At 34.4% G+C, this 14,475-nt stretch overlaps 2 protein-coding genes across 11 annotated transcripts in view; one reads left to right on the forward strand and one right to left on the reverse strand.

Annotated features, from left to right (window-relative positions):
- Positions 1 to 8,147, forward strand: LOC127878166 (uncharacterized). Of its 8 annotated transcripts, none has more exons than XM_052424632.1 (7): positions 1 to 59; positions 1,670 to 1,859; positions 3,442 to 3,618; positions 5,198 to 5,228; positions 5,476 to 5,627; positions 5,885 to 6,025; positions 6,645 to 8,147. In XM_052424632.1, exons 2-7 carry the CDS (start codon positions 1,677 to 1,679, stop codon positions 6,846 to 6,848), a joined length of 888 nt encoding a protein of 295 aa, XP_052280592.1. In that variant the 5' UTR covers positions 1 to 59; positions 1,670 to 1,676; the 3' UTR covers positions 6,849 to 8,147. The 8 variants fall into 8 exon arrangements, with proteins under 8 accessions (XP_052280592.1, XP_052280590.1, XP_052280591.1 ...); XM_052424630.1 differs by having other exon boundaries at positions 18 to 172; XM_052424631.1 differs by having other exon boundaries at positions 18 to 147.
- Positions 7,643 to 14,475, reverse strand: part of LOC127878164 (sorting nexin-5-like) — a 20,720-nt gene continuing 13,887 nt past the window's right edge. For 2 of the 3 annotated variants that reach the window (XM_052424621.1, XM_052424624.1), the window contains 4 exons: positions 13,629 to 13,715; positions 13,090 to 13,179; positions 12,475 to 12,540; positions 7,643 to 8,934 (listed from right to left, as the gene is read on the reverse strand). In XM_052424621.1, the coding sequence (XP_052280581.1) occupies positions 8,794 to 8,934; positions 12,475 to 12,540; positions 13,090 to 13,179; positions 13,629 to 13,715 (384 nt within the window). In that variant the 3' untranslated portion in view covers positions 7,643 to 8,793. Of the gene's footprint in view, positions 8,935 to 12,424; positions 12,541 to 13,089; positions 13,180 to 13,628; positions 13,716 to 14,475 lie in introns of all 3 variants that reach the window. The other variant, XM_052424623.1, reaches the window with a different exon arrangement.

The raw sequence follows: 14,475 nt of genomic DNA on the forward strand, positions 1-14,475 counted from the left end.
CAGAAGCAAACTAGCCTAATCAAGCCAACCTGCTGCGGAAGCTGCGAAAACTTATGCAGGTTTTAAATGATACATAAAACATTAGTAATTTATTATGTAAAGGTCATTTGAATACAACACTTTGTTGTAAATCTATAATCGCGCAAAGTAAGAGTGTGTGAGTGATTTGCTGGTCAGTTAATGAGTTATGATATTATCGCTTAGTAACTTGAAACTGACATGACTTACAAAGGAAGAGTTTGAGCAAGTTTTAAACTAAAGGACCATTTTCAAAGATTTGGGCATGTTTTGATTTTTGTCATTAAATGCTTAAACTTGATAAATGTAAACTTGGAACTAAATTGCTCCAGTAAAATACAAGAATACAAGTAAAGAAAGAATAAAACTTATCCTCAACATTGGCTCGAATCACCAACCCTTGGGTAAAAGTCGCACTTATACCATGCAGCCATCTGTGCTCATACAGAGAGTGGCATATTTTATACAGCATATAAGCAATGCTGGTCATGTCACAAAGTATAACAACGATAACAGAATACTCCGAACTATTCAATGTTTTCACATTTGCAACGCTTTATAATTTTACGTTATTTTTATCGTCAAAAGATGCATGAAATGAATATTTTAGAGCTTGGTAAATGTTCAGTATTACTGTTTCTTGCAGATATCATAACAACAACAAAAAATTGCAAATCTGAAAGTATTTTTTCACGTTTGTCAATTTACCAAAATATGAAAAGGTCCCTTTAAAGCGGGTATATACGATTTTGTCAAATATTTATGAATTTATATAAACTGTGTAAAAAACTTATTATATATATATTTCAATATAAATTAAAATAAAAGTTAAGAAGAACATGTGTCGAAAATTGCGAAATAAGCCAGATATTTAATTCTGAAATTGAAAACGGCTGTACAGCCGAATTCGCCAGCATGTATACCATACATGTACGATGTGCATCTAAACTTAGTTTAACGGTTTATTTGAATTCCTGCAACGATATCTATTCATACGACACACGAACACTATCTCCGATCCTAATACAAAGACGAATGCTTCGGTTATTGTAGGAAAATATGTACGTCACTATCGGCTCGGGGCGCTAATTTGTCTTTGCTGCATTTTATGAAATTCGGCTTTAATGTATAATTTTTCTTGCCTATTTTGTGTTATTGTAACATATTTTATCAATATATTACAATTAAACACATATAAAAAATCGTATATACCCGCTTTAAGTCCTTATCTTCATGCATGCTAAAATTAAGCCTTGAAAAATTACCAGAACTTTGCATTTATTTCAGTTGTATAGCTAAATGACAAACTTTGGAGTGTAAAATTCACTTGTTTTTAAAGCTTGGATAACAGTTTTACACAATGACACAATCAAGGGCTGTACGCAGGAATTTTTTACTGGTGGGGAGGGGGCAACCAGGGAGGGTGCAGGAGGGGACTTCCCTACCTATTTTTTGATTGAATCATATTAAATTAAAATTTAAGAAATTCCTTGTTAAAAATGTTCATGACAGACTATTATTTTGGACATAGTAGGTTAAAAATGTTTATAACAGACTATTATTTTGTTCAGAAATTGCGTTAATATTTCAAATGGGATAGATTACTGTAAAAGAAGGCCTTAAAGCTTTGCATGTCTTTTCTTAAATGAAGCAGCAACATGGACAATCAAGACCAAGTGGTGTTCCGTCGCCGGTCCCATGGACTGTCTGGTCATAATGATGGCAGCTATCTGTTGGTGGATGATGACCCTCCTGAGGAGACGGGTCTGCGAGGAGCCAAGAGTCGATGTCTTTGGGCAATCATCATAATATTGCTTGTAGTTGCTGTGTTAAATGCAGCGGTATGGCAATTTTTTATTTTAATAAATAAACATTTATTTGTCATGGATATTTTATAAACAAGGCTTTAACTTTAGAATTAAGAGATTGTACATTTAGTTGTTTCCCGTTCTGTCATAGGTTTTGTTTTGTAAAAGATCTAAAATAAGATTTAAGAACTATAACCATGTTTATCCAGTCCCGGCAAAAGTCTGAAAACCATTCTGACCATAAGGTCTGATATACTTGTAACTATAACTGGTTAAAATTCCAATGTACTGTCTAGTCAACTGCAAAAAGTACTTAACCCTTTACCAGGTAGATACCTATTTTTACGCATTTGTAGTCCCTTAGAAAGTTTTGTTTAATTAGAGACCTTTCTTACTAAATTCAAGTTTTAAAGGCTTCCTGTCCAAACCTTAGATACTGATGAGCAGAGTTACTCGCAGGCTGTTCTGGTTTTATGCTGGTTGCAAAAGGCATATTCACTTTGTTTCTGAGTGGGAAAGGGTTAAACTAAATTATTTATCAGCAACAATGGCCAGTATTCTGGAAACATACCTGAACATTGTGTAGTTTTCTTGGCTTTGTCAGATGACTTACTGACTTTTTCAGAGACTATGTATCCATCATTGCAATTTCAACCCTTTGTATGAATTTTAATTCATATTTTAAGTGAAAAGATTTAAACACACGTATTTGATATGTCAAAGTGGACTTATTGAACACCCAGACTGATGGGAAGGTCTAGACTGATGAGAACAAGGAATAAATCTAAAGAATATTTATAAAAACATATCATATTGTGTTATGATACATATTCCCATGTTAAAATGTGTAACCACAAAACAGGGCTGGCAAGATTAGTTGATAGACTATAATCCGAGAATTGTGGGTTCAATTCATAGGCCCAGACTCATAACTTATGTGGGGCTCATGAAATTCTTTCTACATCCATTCTCCCCGTACCTCTGATTGAAGTTTGACATATGTCAGTTTATTACATAGATACTGGTACACAAGCTTACCTAGTGAAGTCTGAGTTGATAAACTGACAGCTGTGATGTGACTGAAATACTGGTGAGGACTGAGGAAAATCCATGACAAAACAAGAGATGTGTTTGTCAAAAAAACAATGCCCCCTACTGCCACGCTTAGATTTTTTTTTCATTATATCCCTTTAAAAAATATTACTACCCTTGTAAAAATGACCTGTACCTGCCAAATAATAAATATAAATTATCTCCCTTTAAAACTTGTTACTTCCCTTGGATTTGTTTTTTTGACCTTTGACCTTGAAGGATGACCTTGACCTTTCACCACTCACAATGTGCAGCTCCATGAGATACACATGCAGCCATGCCAAATATCAAGTTGCTATCTTCAATATTGCAAAAGTTATGGCCAATGTTAAAGTTTTCAGATGGACGGACAGACAGACAGTTCAAATGCTTTATGCCACCCAACCGGGGGCATAAAAATAAAATAAAATACAAGATTGTACTTATTTACTGGTTTTAAAGCATGTTAACATAATAAAACACGTAAAAAGCCATAACTTAAAAGACTATATAACAGTGAGTGAATAATTTTATATATGGCCAGGTGACAGCTGCACTGCTGTACTTCCTGTCCATCACCCATGTGGGTATGACAGGGATTGAGTTCCAGTCAGGGGAGAGCACTGTGCGTGTCCTGGATGATATCAGTGTGACAGAGCTGGTGCTGGGGGAAGACATTGTAACACGCGGAGAACGGGACCTTGTACTCTCTGGAGAACAGGTATGGTTGATGATACAGTAGAAACCCTCTAAACCGGATCCTCTCTATACCGGAATCCTCTCTTAACCGGACAAATTGTCCGGTCCCAAATTTTTTACTATAAAACCATGCGTAAAATATCTCCTCAAGACCGGAATCCCCTCAATTCCGAATACAGGTCATTCTTTGGATCAAAATTAGGTTATTCCATGTGTAATTGTACCTCTCTAAACCGCTCAGGGTTGGTTTATCGCACCTCAGACCTAGTGTCAACAAGTTGTGAATAGCAGATTAAAGACGCGTGAAATTGATAAAGGTGGTCGAAAAATTTGCAAACTGTAAATATCGCAAAACAATTTAAAGATACTTGTCCTGTGATGTACATATCGATCAATAGAGGTGTTAATACTGATTATAATTACTGATAGCAAACAAAGAGTTCTTTAGTGTGTTTTGTTTTTGATGTAGGAAGCCATTCAGGCTATGATTTACAAGGTGGAGAAGACTATTATGCGTGGTAGATGTTTGAAAAAACGGGTCGTTCTTGACATGTTTTTCAGTGTAAAAAGGAACTAAATTAAACTAACAAATGCATTCATATACCATTGTTTGTTTTTCAGGGTGCACTGTTTGATTTATGTTGTGCTTTCAAAACAACAGATTAAGTGACATGTATTGTTATAATGTGATGAAGTATGAATGAATGTTATATGTAAATAAACTATTACAATTTGCTGAAGGTGTTTTTTCCCCAAATAAGACTATGTAATTGACATTCTGAAAGTAAAATGTTTAAATATTCAATGTCCCCTCTAAACCAGAATCCTCTCTAAACCGGAATTTCCTCTTGGTCCCGGGGATGTCCGGTTTAGAGGGGTTCCACTGTACATGTCCAAGTATCACTTCACTTAGAGGTAAAACCAAAAGAAAAATATTTCCATAAGAAAAAGCAGAGGTAAATTTGCCCTAATATTATTGTCATATTCTGAGGGTAAACCAACAAAAGCCTTTTCAAGTATTTACTGATTTTGTCCCTTATAAAAAAAGTATTGTTCTCTTAATGAGGTTCTTTAAGTGTTGAATCACATTTTTTCACTCCCACTAAATATCATTTCTGTTTGTCTGAATGTCCAACCCAGAAGCTCATGTTCTCAACTACTTTTAAAAGCTGGTATGATCACATTCTCATGTTTTTAAAATTGAAGGAATCTTGGCAGCGACACATTTTGCAGAAAAATGGCCCTTTGTCCACAAAAGAATATAAAAGCCCCAAAATTGTGTTCACTCAATTTTTTTAATGGCATTTTAGATTGTGTTAGAACATTCACTGGTAAATGACCTGTACATGTAGAAGTTTCACAGCTGAAGAATTCTCATTTGTAGATCATCTTAAAGTAAGGAATTGTAGCTGCCATGCATTTTGTGTATTGAGTAAATATATAAAGATTTTTGTGTGGCAGCAAATGACTGGTTTCTTTGTCTAATTCTAACATGTGTCATGGGGGCATCTCTGTTAGTGACACATCTAGTTGTTTTTGTAAAAAGTCAAATTAATCTTTGATAACATATAATTTGTATTAATATATGTATTTTATTGCAGATCTTAATTGGACAAGACAGTGGCTCAAAAGGTACAATTACAGTCAAAAACAGTAAAGTATGAACATTCTTTAACACTTTTGCAAGTTCATCCTGGAGAAACTTGTTTCCCTTTGATTAATCCATCTTTTGAAGATTCTGTGTTGTTTACTAATGTTGTAAGGAGAAACTATAATATTTTCATTAAATACATATCCCAAAACGTTTGTATTTTAAAATTAAACATGCATCCATAAACTTTTTAAACAAAAAAAAGAACTAATATTGTTTCATTATTAGTGGAGATTGCTGGTAACCACACACAAATTACCAGTGGTCAGTTTGAGATCTGGACTGAGTCTGGAAGACCCCTGTTCTCCACGGCAACGCCTTTGAACCTTGACCTCTACATGGTCTCTAACCTGCATGCCCCATCGATGGAAGTTGGTTCAGTAAGTGGACTTTTATTATTTTTTGTGTTTGATAGTTACCAAAGCAAAATTTTTTTGCAACTCCTTAATTTTGGATATATTCAATAAAGATATTTTACATGTAGCAGTATTAGAAGTTCATACATGTACACAAGTATTGTGTTTGCAATCGTAAGGCCCAGGCTCGATCTACACACAGGGAGTGTTTCTTTACAAAAACATCTTTGTGTTTGTATGTTATTGAATGTCAACATAGTAATGCATATTCTCATCTTCAGATAACATCCACAAGGCAGTATCCAGATCTGTACATGGAGGCTGATCAATACTTGGAGTTAGTTGGCACAGAGGGTGTTCACATATCTTCAGAAGGGGATGTTAGATTGAATGCTGCTAGTGAAATACAGGTCCAAGCGCATGTAAGTGTAAATAATTTCCCGATTATACATCTTAAGTTTACTTTTAATATGTGTGACAATGGAGATGGTCGATTTAATTTGTTCATATCTTTGTTTGATTATATTTAATTTTGTGCTTGTAATGTCACTGACCAAATGTCATTCTCCACTATAGTAAATTGAAATTGAACCTATTTTGTAAGGAATTAAAAATTCAAGTTCTTCATTACCCTCACCATAAGTTGCTTCAAAAAAGGAAATGAATGGATACCTTGAATTGTCATCTATGATCATTTTAGTTATACTTGCATGTAACCATGTAAGAATTATTGAACACAATATAAATAAGAGATGTTTGTGTTTCAATTGCACTTGTGATCTAATAAGAGACAATAAAGTAAGTGTCATTGAGTGTGTGTGTTTGTTTTAGTGAATGAGTATGTTTACACAGGAAATTTTAATGTCAATAGATTTTTAGCGCGATATCTAACCTTAAAGAAACTTCAGTCAATATAAATTTATTCAGAGTTGCACTGTCAACACAAATAACTTACACAATAAGGAACTATCCATGTTGTATAATTAATTTACAGAGACATGAATTATCTGCATACATTATTAAATGACCACTTTATTGCAGGCATTGATATTCAACCAATCAGAAGGGCTCTTCCTCAGTGCCGACCTTCCAGTGCAGAGCTCCCAGACTGTACCTATAGCAGCAGGAGCCCAGTACAAGTTGTGTGTGTGCGCTGGCAGTGGGAGGGTGTTTGCTGTGTCAGGTGATGGGGCGGGGCTGAAGTGTGACCTACCTGGGGCGGGACTTCATCCATGTGATATGTGAATGGGCTTGTCAAGTGTGGGGTATCCATGGGCCAGTTATCATAGCTTATAGGGTATAAAAGTTGTGTGGTTTATCGGTAGTGAAGGGTGATGTGAATTTTTTTTTGTAACTTCTACAGACATTCACTTAAAACATCACACATATTGCTTAGGTCATTATATGAATGGCCGACCGACATTAATAACTCTGATCTGAAATTTAGCAGAATTTAGGCTATTGTAGATTTATAAATTATAACTTATGTTTAACACAGTTTCAAACGCATCTAGTAGCAAAGGAAATGCTTTGAGGGTACTTTTGTCTGGTCCAATGTGATTTTGTCTTCCAGAGGAAATATTGTACATGTGTTTGAGAATTCGGATTCATTTTCAGTCATGTTCACCTTTTAGAAATAATTGTCCAAATTATTATTGTTTATATACATTAATTATCATGTGATTTCTTATGACCTGATGTTTGGATGTGTAAGAATTTGTTGTATTTTGCTAAGAATTGGGACTTCTTTAACCTTTCTTTATTGGGAAGTTTAATGATGGTTATTTTGCTCACCCTCTTTAATAAGCAAGCATATCATGATACAATAATTGGTATTTATTTTGTTGTTGTTATGCTCTTAAAAGTTACCCTGAACAAGAAACCTTTCTTGTTTATATGCAATACATGTAAATTTGTATTACTTATTCTTCCCGTGTAAACAGCTGTTTGTTGTCATTTATGTTGTATTACCAGTATTCCTCATTTAGCATAATAATGAAGTGTTGTTGTTTTTGATACCTTATTACAAAAATAGAAAATATGTTTCCGTTTTTATTTTACTTTCTCTATAACAACTAAACAATTTATTTCATAAATCAACAGTATAAAATAAGACATCAGTAACAATTATAATATAATAAGAATATCATTAAAAAAAGTTCTAACCTAACCTAAACAGTACTAGTATCATAATTTTAATTTACTACGTAAATATTGCACAAGTTTTTGTAATGCCCAATTCAAGTTAAAAAGCTTAAAAAAATATAAGTAAATATTAAAAGTTCTTTAGCCAAGTACTTCGATGTGCGTTTTACTTTTTTGTGTAGAAAAGGTAATCTATAAAAATTTCCTCTGACAAATATGAAAACTTTCTCTAACAAGTGACCTGTTTGAATGAGGAGCAAACAAGTATAGCTTCACTGTATTGCACAATTCATACCCACATGTCTGCAAAATGAACTATTTCTATCAGCATAATGACAGCTTTTGTACATTATAGTTGTTAGTACATACAGGTAATACTGGTGCAATTGCTGTCTCATAGTTTACTAGAAAATTATTGACTTAAAACAGAATTGTAATGGCTACATACATAACTATATTTTATCTGATAATTATATTCCAATCAATTTTCCATATAATTGTACATAAATAAAAATAATCACTATTTTTATAACAGTTTGTATACCATTAAAGACACATAATTGTAAAAACATAATTTTGCTTTTAGTGTATAGTCAATATTTTGGCATATTATAAGAAAGCTGTCGTCACAACAAGGCTTATTTCAGAAAACAAACTTACACATATTTATTGCTTTTGATATAATATGGTGCAATACATGTAGAATAACCTAGTAATTAATAAAGTAATACAAATTGTTTTTGTAAAGTCCTTTAGAAAATTTAATTTTGATTTGGAACAAAGTAATATAATGTGATATAAATAAAGATTACAACTTATAACACCTAATCACCTGATCAGTTGGAGGAAAACTGCAAGTGATTGCAAATTGGAAGACCATTACCAGACCCGCATATTACCTTATCACTTTGAATTTAAAATGACATAAAACAAGTTTACAAATATAACAATATCATTAATTTACACAAATGGAATGGTCTGTCTGTGGATATTTAAATGTACAATGTATTGCGTAGTGGAGCATCATGCCAAACTGGCTTCTATGTCAGTCCTCTGCCTGTTTGAGTTGTGTCATAGTTTTGGCGAGAAGAGTGTATGTGTCCCGTGCTGTTTTAATCTGCGACTCCACATACGATACCATCCCATCCTGATACGCTAGCATGCGTGTCTGCAAGTAGGTCTTGAACTGAAAACACACAATAGATTTGTGTCATGCTGAGCTGCCCATAACATGGACCATTTGTATCTCGATTCTACAACTATCAGCAAAGTGCCAACTACTTTGGTTTCATTTATTTTTGATGCCATTATATTTCTTGTATTTATAACATCTGGCATATTTGTTTAATCTTAAATGTTCTTTTCTTTTTCTTTCAAAAAACTGAAAAATACATCTATGTGTATGAAACTATTTAATCCCAACTTAACACATGTTAAACAACAATGTGCTAATTATGTGTTTGATTCTTATCCTCTAAATATCTGTATAACAACATAATATGGTCTCTATAGCCTTGTGTAACATCCTATTAGCCGTATAATGCCAATGTAAAACATACCAGTAATGCAACAAACAGTCAAATAAGTGGCGCTCTTGTTTTCTTGTGTAATTGTTATAAACTCATTGGTGCTATTTCTGACAGTTTGGCATGACTCGGTAAAGCACATAACAAGTAACAAATGCAAATTGATATGTGCTTTCAAAAAAGCTATTTTTACCTTTAACGTATTTCGTTTATTAAATGCATTCAATTTAGAAGAAAATGCTATACATGTAAATGATTATTAACAGTAGAGCAAAATTATTTTTGTCAAGAATCAGCAGACTTGTGTTAAATTTATATTACTTTAAGGCATATTGTAATTGTAAGTTGACATCTCAGGATATATCTTTTTCATCAAGGCGTCTTGCAGACTTCTCTTTTCAGGTCAAATACGAATAAAAGGAGCTTACACATTTACTTGCATGTCAAAACTGGTTGCTCCCACTTAAGTTTGACATCACAACTTCTAATATATTTCTGATAGAAAACTGGCTTAAACGTTTGGAGATTTGAAGTTTTTGATGAAGGTGCCCAAACAAATCCACACAAGTTAATGTCCATAAAATAATATTGGTTTCACAGTACTATTAAAACTATTTTATGTAAACTGCATGTCATTTAAAGTGATCTAAACATTCACAAGAGGGCATAGATTGTTTACCTGAGACTTCAGAAAAATTAACTGTTCTGAGCAGCCATTGTGATGTTTCCAAAACAATTTTTGAACTTTGACAAGATATGAGAACAAATGTTTCGAGCAAGTTTCATGAAGATTGAACTAAAAATAGGACAAAAAGGAGTGTTCACTATGTTTCTCTTTAGCTTTATATGGAAACCTGCATCCTCCCGGTGGCCATGATTTTCAAAGGACCGCAACCATTTTACAACTAAGAAAAGATATCATTAAAACCATTTAACCATAGTTTGGTAACATTTTTGACATCATGGGCATGATTTTAACAAACTTGGTAGAGGATCACCATATGATATGTGCAAAATATGAAACCTCTGTTTCTTGCAATGAGAAAGGAGAAGATTTCAACTCTGTACATATAAGTGAAACAAGTAGCACCCATGGCGGGGCCAGTTGAAAACAAAGGGACATGATTTGAAAAAAACAAGGTAAAGGACCACCATACGATGTTACATGTGAATACCAAACTTTTGGGCCATGTGGTTTTAGAGAAGATTTGTTAAAGTGTTCACTATATGTATATAAGAGAAAAAAGATTGTTTTACAGTGGGGTCAATTTTGACTCCAGGTGTTTGATAAGCACTAATTTGGTAGAGAACCATCATATCATGTAACATGTAAAATACCAAATCTCTGGACATTGCAGTTTTAGTGGTGTTGCTTTAACTTTAAACTCATTAGGGAAAAAAGTAACCCATGGGGCAGGACCAATTATCGACCCTATAGTCATGATTTGAACAAACAAGGACCACAATACAACAGGTATGTTACATGCCAAATACCAAACATACAAAGTGTTGTTTCCGAGGAGATTTTTTAAAAAGATTATGGTACGTTAAATTCATGTAAGGTAAACAAGTGGACCCCAGGGTTAAGCATGTGCAGTCTGCACTGGCTTATCAGGGATGAAACTGACCACTTTTATGAAATTTTTTCCTTAAAGATAGTCCTTTAAAACTAAAATCATATCTTGGCAGAAATAGTCAACCCTGATAAACCTGTTTGGACTGAACAGAACTTATCTGGGACGACACTTTACTACATGCATGCTTTATATCCTATTTTCCCATATAGAGTCCCATGTATGTTTAACAGAATTATCATGTTTGCAATATTTTTGGGGCGTGTGTATTTCACAGGGACATATGACACACTACTTGCATTTGCTTTAAGCCTGTCTTTCCTATGAAACATCTCATATTATTATACTGAATCAATTTTTGTAATCTTTGAAGTGTCTCAACACTTCTGACAAATGCAAGTAAAGCACTTGTGTACAGTATCTCACCTCTCTCCTTGCATTGTCACAACACATCTCATACTTCTATAGTATCTCACTTCTCTCCTTGCATTGTCACCACACATCTCATACTTCTATAGTGTCTCACCTCTTTCCTTGCGTTGTCACAACACATCTCATACTTCTAAAGTATCTTACCTGTCTCCTTGCGTTGACACAACACATCTCATACTTTTATAGCATCTCACCTCTCTCCTTGCGTTGTCACAACACATCTCATACTTCTATAGTATCTCACCTCTCTCCTTGCAATGTCACAACACATCTCATACTTCTATAGTATCTTACCTCTCTCCTTGCATTGTCACAACACATCTCATACTTCTAAAGTATCTTACCTCTCTCCTTGCATTGTCACAACACATCTCATACTTCTATAGTATCTCACCTCTCTCCTTGCATTGTCACAACACATCTCATACTTCTATAGTATCTCACCTCTCTCCTTGCGTTGTCACAACACATCTCATACTTCTATAGTATCTCACCTCTCTCCTTGCGTTGTCACAACACATCTCATACTTCTATAGTATCTCACCTCTCTCCTTGCGTTGTCACAACACATCTCATACTTCTATAGTATCTCACCACTCTCCTTGCGTTGTCACAACACATCTCATACTTCTATAGTATCTTACCTCTCTCCTTGCATTGTCATAACACATCTCATACTTCTATAGTATCTCACCTCTCTCCTTGTATTGTCACAACACATCTCATACTTCTATAGTATCTCACCTCTGTCCTTGCATTGTCACAACACATCTCATACTTCTATAGTATCTTACCTCTCTCCTTGCATTGTCACAACACATCTCATACTTCTATAGTATCTCACCTCTCTCCTTGCGTTGTCACAACACATCTCATACTTCTATAGTATCTCAACTCTCTTCTTGCGTTGTCACAACACATCTCATACTTCTATAGTATCTCACCTCTCTCCTTGCGTTGTCACAACACATCTGATACTTCTATAGTATCTCACCTCTCTCCTTGCGTTGTCACAACACATCTCATACTTTTATAGCATCTCACCTATCTCCTTGCGCTGTCACAACAAATCTCATAATTCTATAGTATCTCACCTCTCTTCTTGCGTTGTCACAACACATCTCATACTTCTATAGTATCTCACCTCTCTCCTTGCGTTGTCACAACACATCTCGTACTTCTATAGTATCTCACCTCTCTCCTTGCGTTGTCACAACACATCTCATACTTGGCCTCGGCAGACTCCTTCTGCTCCTCAGCCTGAAAACATTAAGACCCATCTTCATACATGACTGATATGCAACATGAAGGACATATATGCATAATCACTAGTGGTATGCTATTTTTAAATTCATGACGAAAAACAAAGCTATAGTCTGGACAAGCTGTTTTATCACTGAATGTGACCTTTTGTGACCTTTGTCCTTGAAGTGTGACTAGGACCATTTAAGTAAGGAGATGGATGTTGAACCTCTGTCAACTTATATTGTTTAAATGTGTGCAATTAAAAAAAAATCAATCAATAAAATTTGGTATTTGACCTCTAGGTGTGACCTTTACCTTTGCAATTGGGAGATGAATGTTGTACATGTTGTCTTATGATGGCGGACAATTGTGACAAGTAATTTCAAAATCCATCAACATAAAAAACATGGTTGAGACATGAAATTTCGCTCAGAAAGACGGACATTGTGACTGCTGTGTGCCACCTTAAATAAGAGAAGTTTTTTTCTTTTTAATATGATGGCAGCAATATGCGTGATAAGCATTAGAATGTATTTGATAATGGTTAGTTGTTATTCTTGGTACCTGTTTGCGCTTGGCTGGCTTTGCCTTATCCAGTGCCCTGTTGGCGTCCTCATACTCCACCAGGAGACAGGTCCTCCTGAACAGCATATCCTGCACATAAAGGGAGGCCATCCAAGTAGAACATGTCCCCATTTAAAAAAGTATTTACCGGTGCATGAAGAAAATCGAAAATAATAGTGACAATGCTCAGTAGTATACATATGTGACACACTACTTGCTTGCCAGAAATCTTAATTACTTTAGCTAAGCATAAGGGACAGGTTTATTGAACATTTGAACCAAACAAACTTTGGGTCATATGCATACTTGCAATTTGAGTTTCCAGAATAGCCCAGGAACAAGATTGACACATTCAATAAATGTAATGCTATTTACCTAACTAGCTTTTTAATTAAGCAAGACAATGTATACATTCAAAAATTTATTTAAAAAAAAAAAATACATAATATAATAATGATTTGCTTTTAAAGACCACCACGTTTTCAATCTGATATGGGTTACCATGGAAAGAGAACTAAATAAGAAACGCGCCCACATACCTTGACTGAGTCAATGTATCTCACATAGAGATCCAACTGGAAGCCCAGGGTGCGCTCATCGTTCTTGCACAGCACCTCCAATCCATGCTAAATACAAAAGAGCTGAGCTGTAGGAAAATGTGGCTTAATGCATATGCATAAAGTGTCGTACAAGATTTGCATGTGCAGCCAGGGAAAACTTGTTCTGCCTAAACTGGATTTATGCTATGGAGACGCTGGCTTAAAACAATCAATACCATAAGTCCTGTGAGCAGAAAAAGATGTTCATAATAAGACGGTGCAAACTGCACAGGCTAATATGGAAAAACTTTTTGCCTTTGCATTTTCCCAATGCAAGACTCAAAATAAAGAAAATCAGACAGTAGACAAATGCAGTAGAATGCCAGTAGATTCTATCATCAAATATCTATGCATATAACATGGCTTTACTTTACTTTTTGCCCTTGTATAACATAATTTTATTTTGATATTTTCATTATTCAGATAGAAACATACAGAATATTTCATTTTATTTAAGAAAAAAGTATCAAAATAAACAAACTTATAGCGTCTATAAAATTTAACAAAATATTATTTTTACAAATTGAAAATATCTTAAGAAGCATTAATTGCGCATTCTCATGCACTTGTTAATCACTTATCTGTCGCTTGCAAAAGAAGCTGATTAACAATAGATGTGTTTGTCTGAAACACAATGCCCCCTTCTGCTACTGCTTTGATTTAAATATTTTTGTTCTTGATTATATCCATTTAAAAAATATTACTTCCCTTGTAAAAATGATCTGAACCTGCCGAATGATAAATAGAAATTATCTCCCTTTAAAGCTTGTTACTTCCCTTGGATTTG

This window comes from Dreissena polymorpha, chromosome 4, assembly GCF_020536995.1.
Source record: "Dreissena polymorpha isolate Duluth1 chromosome 4, UMN_Dpol_1.0, whole genome shotgun sequence".
Taxonomy (NCBI): domain Eukaryota; kingdom Metazoa; phylum Mollusca; class Bivalvia; order Myida; family Dreissenidae; genus Dreissena; species Dreissena polymorpha.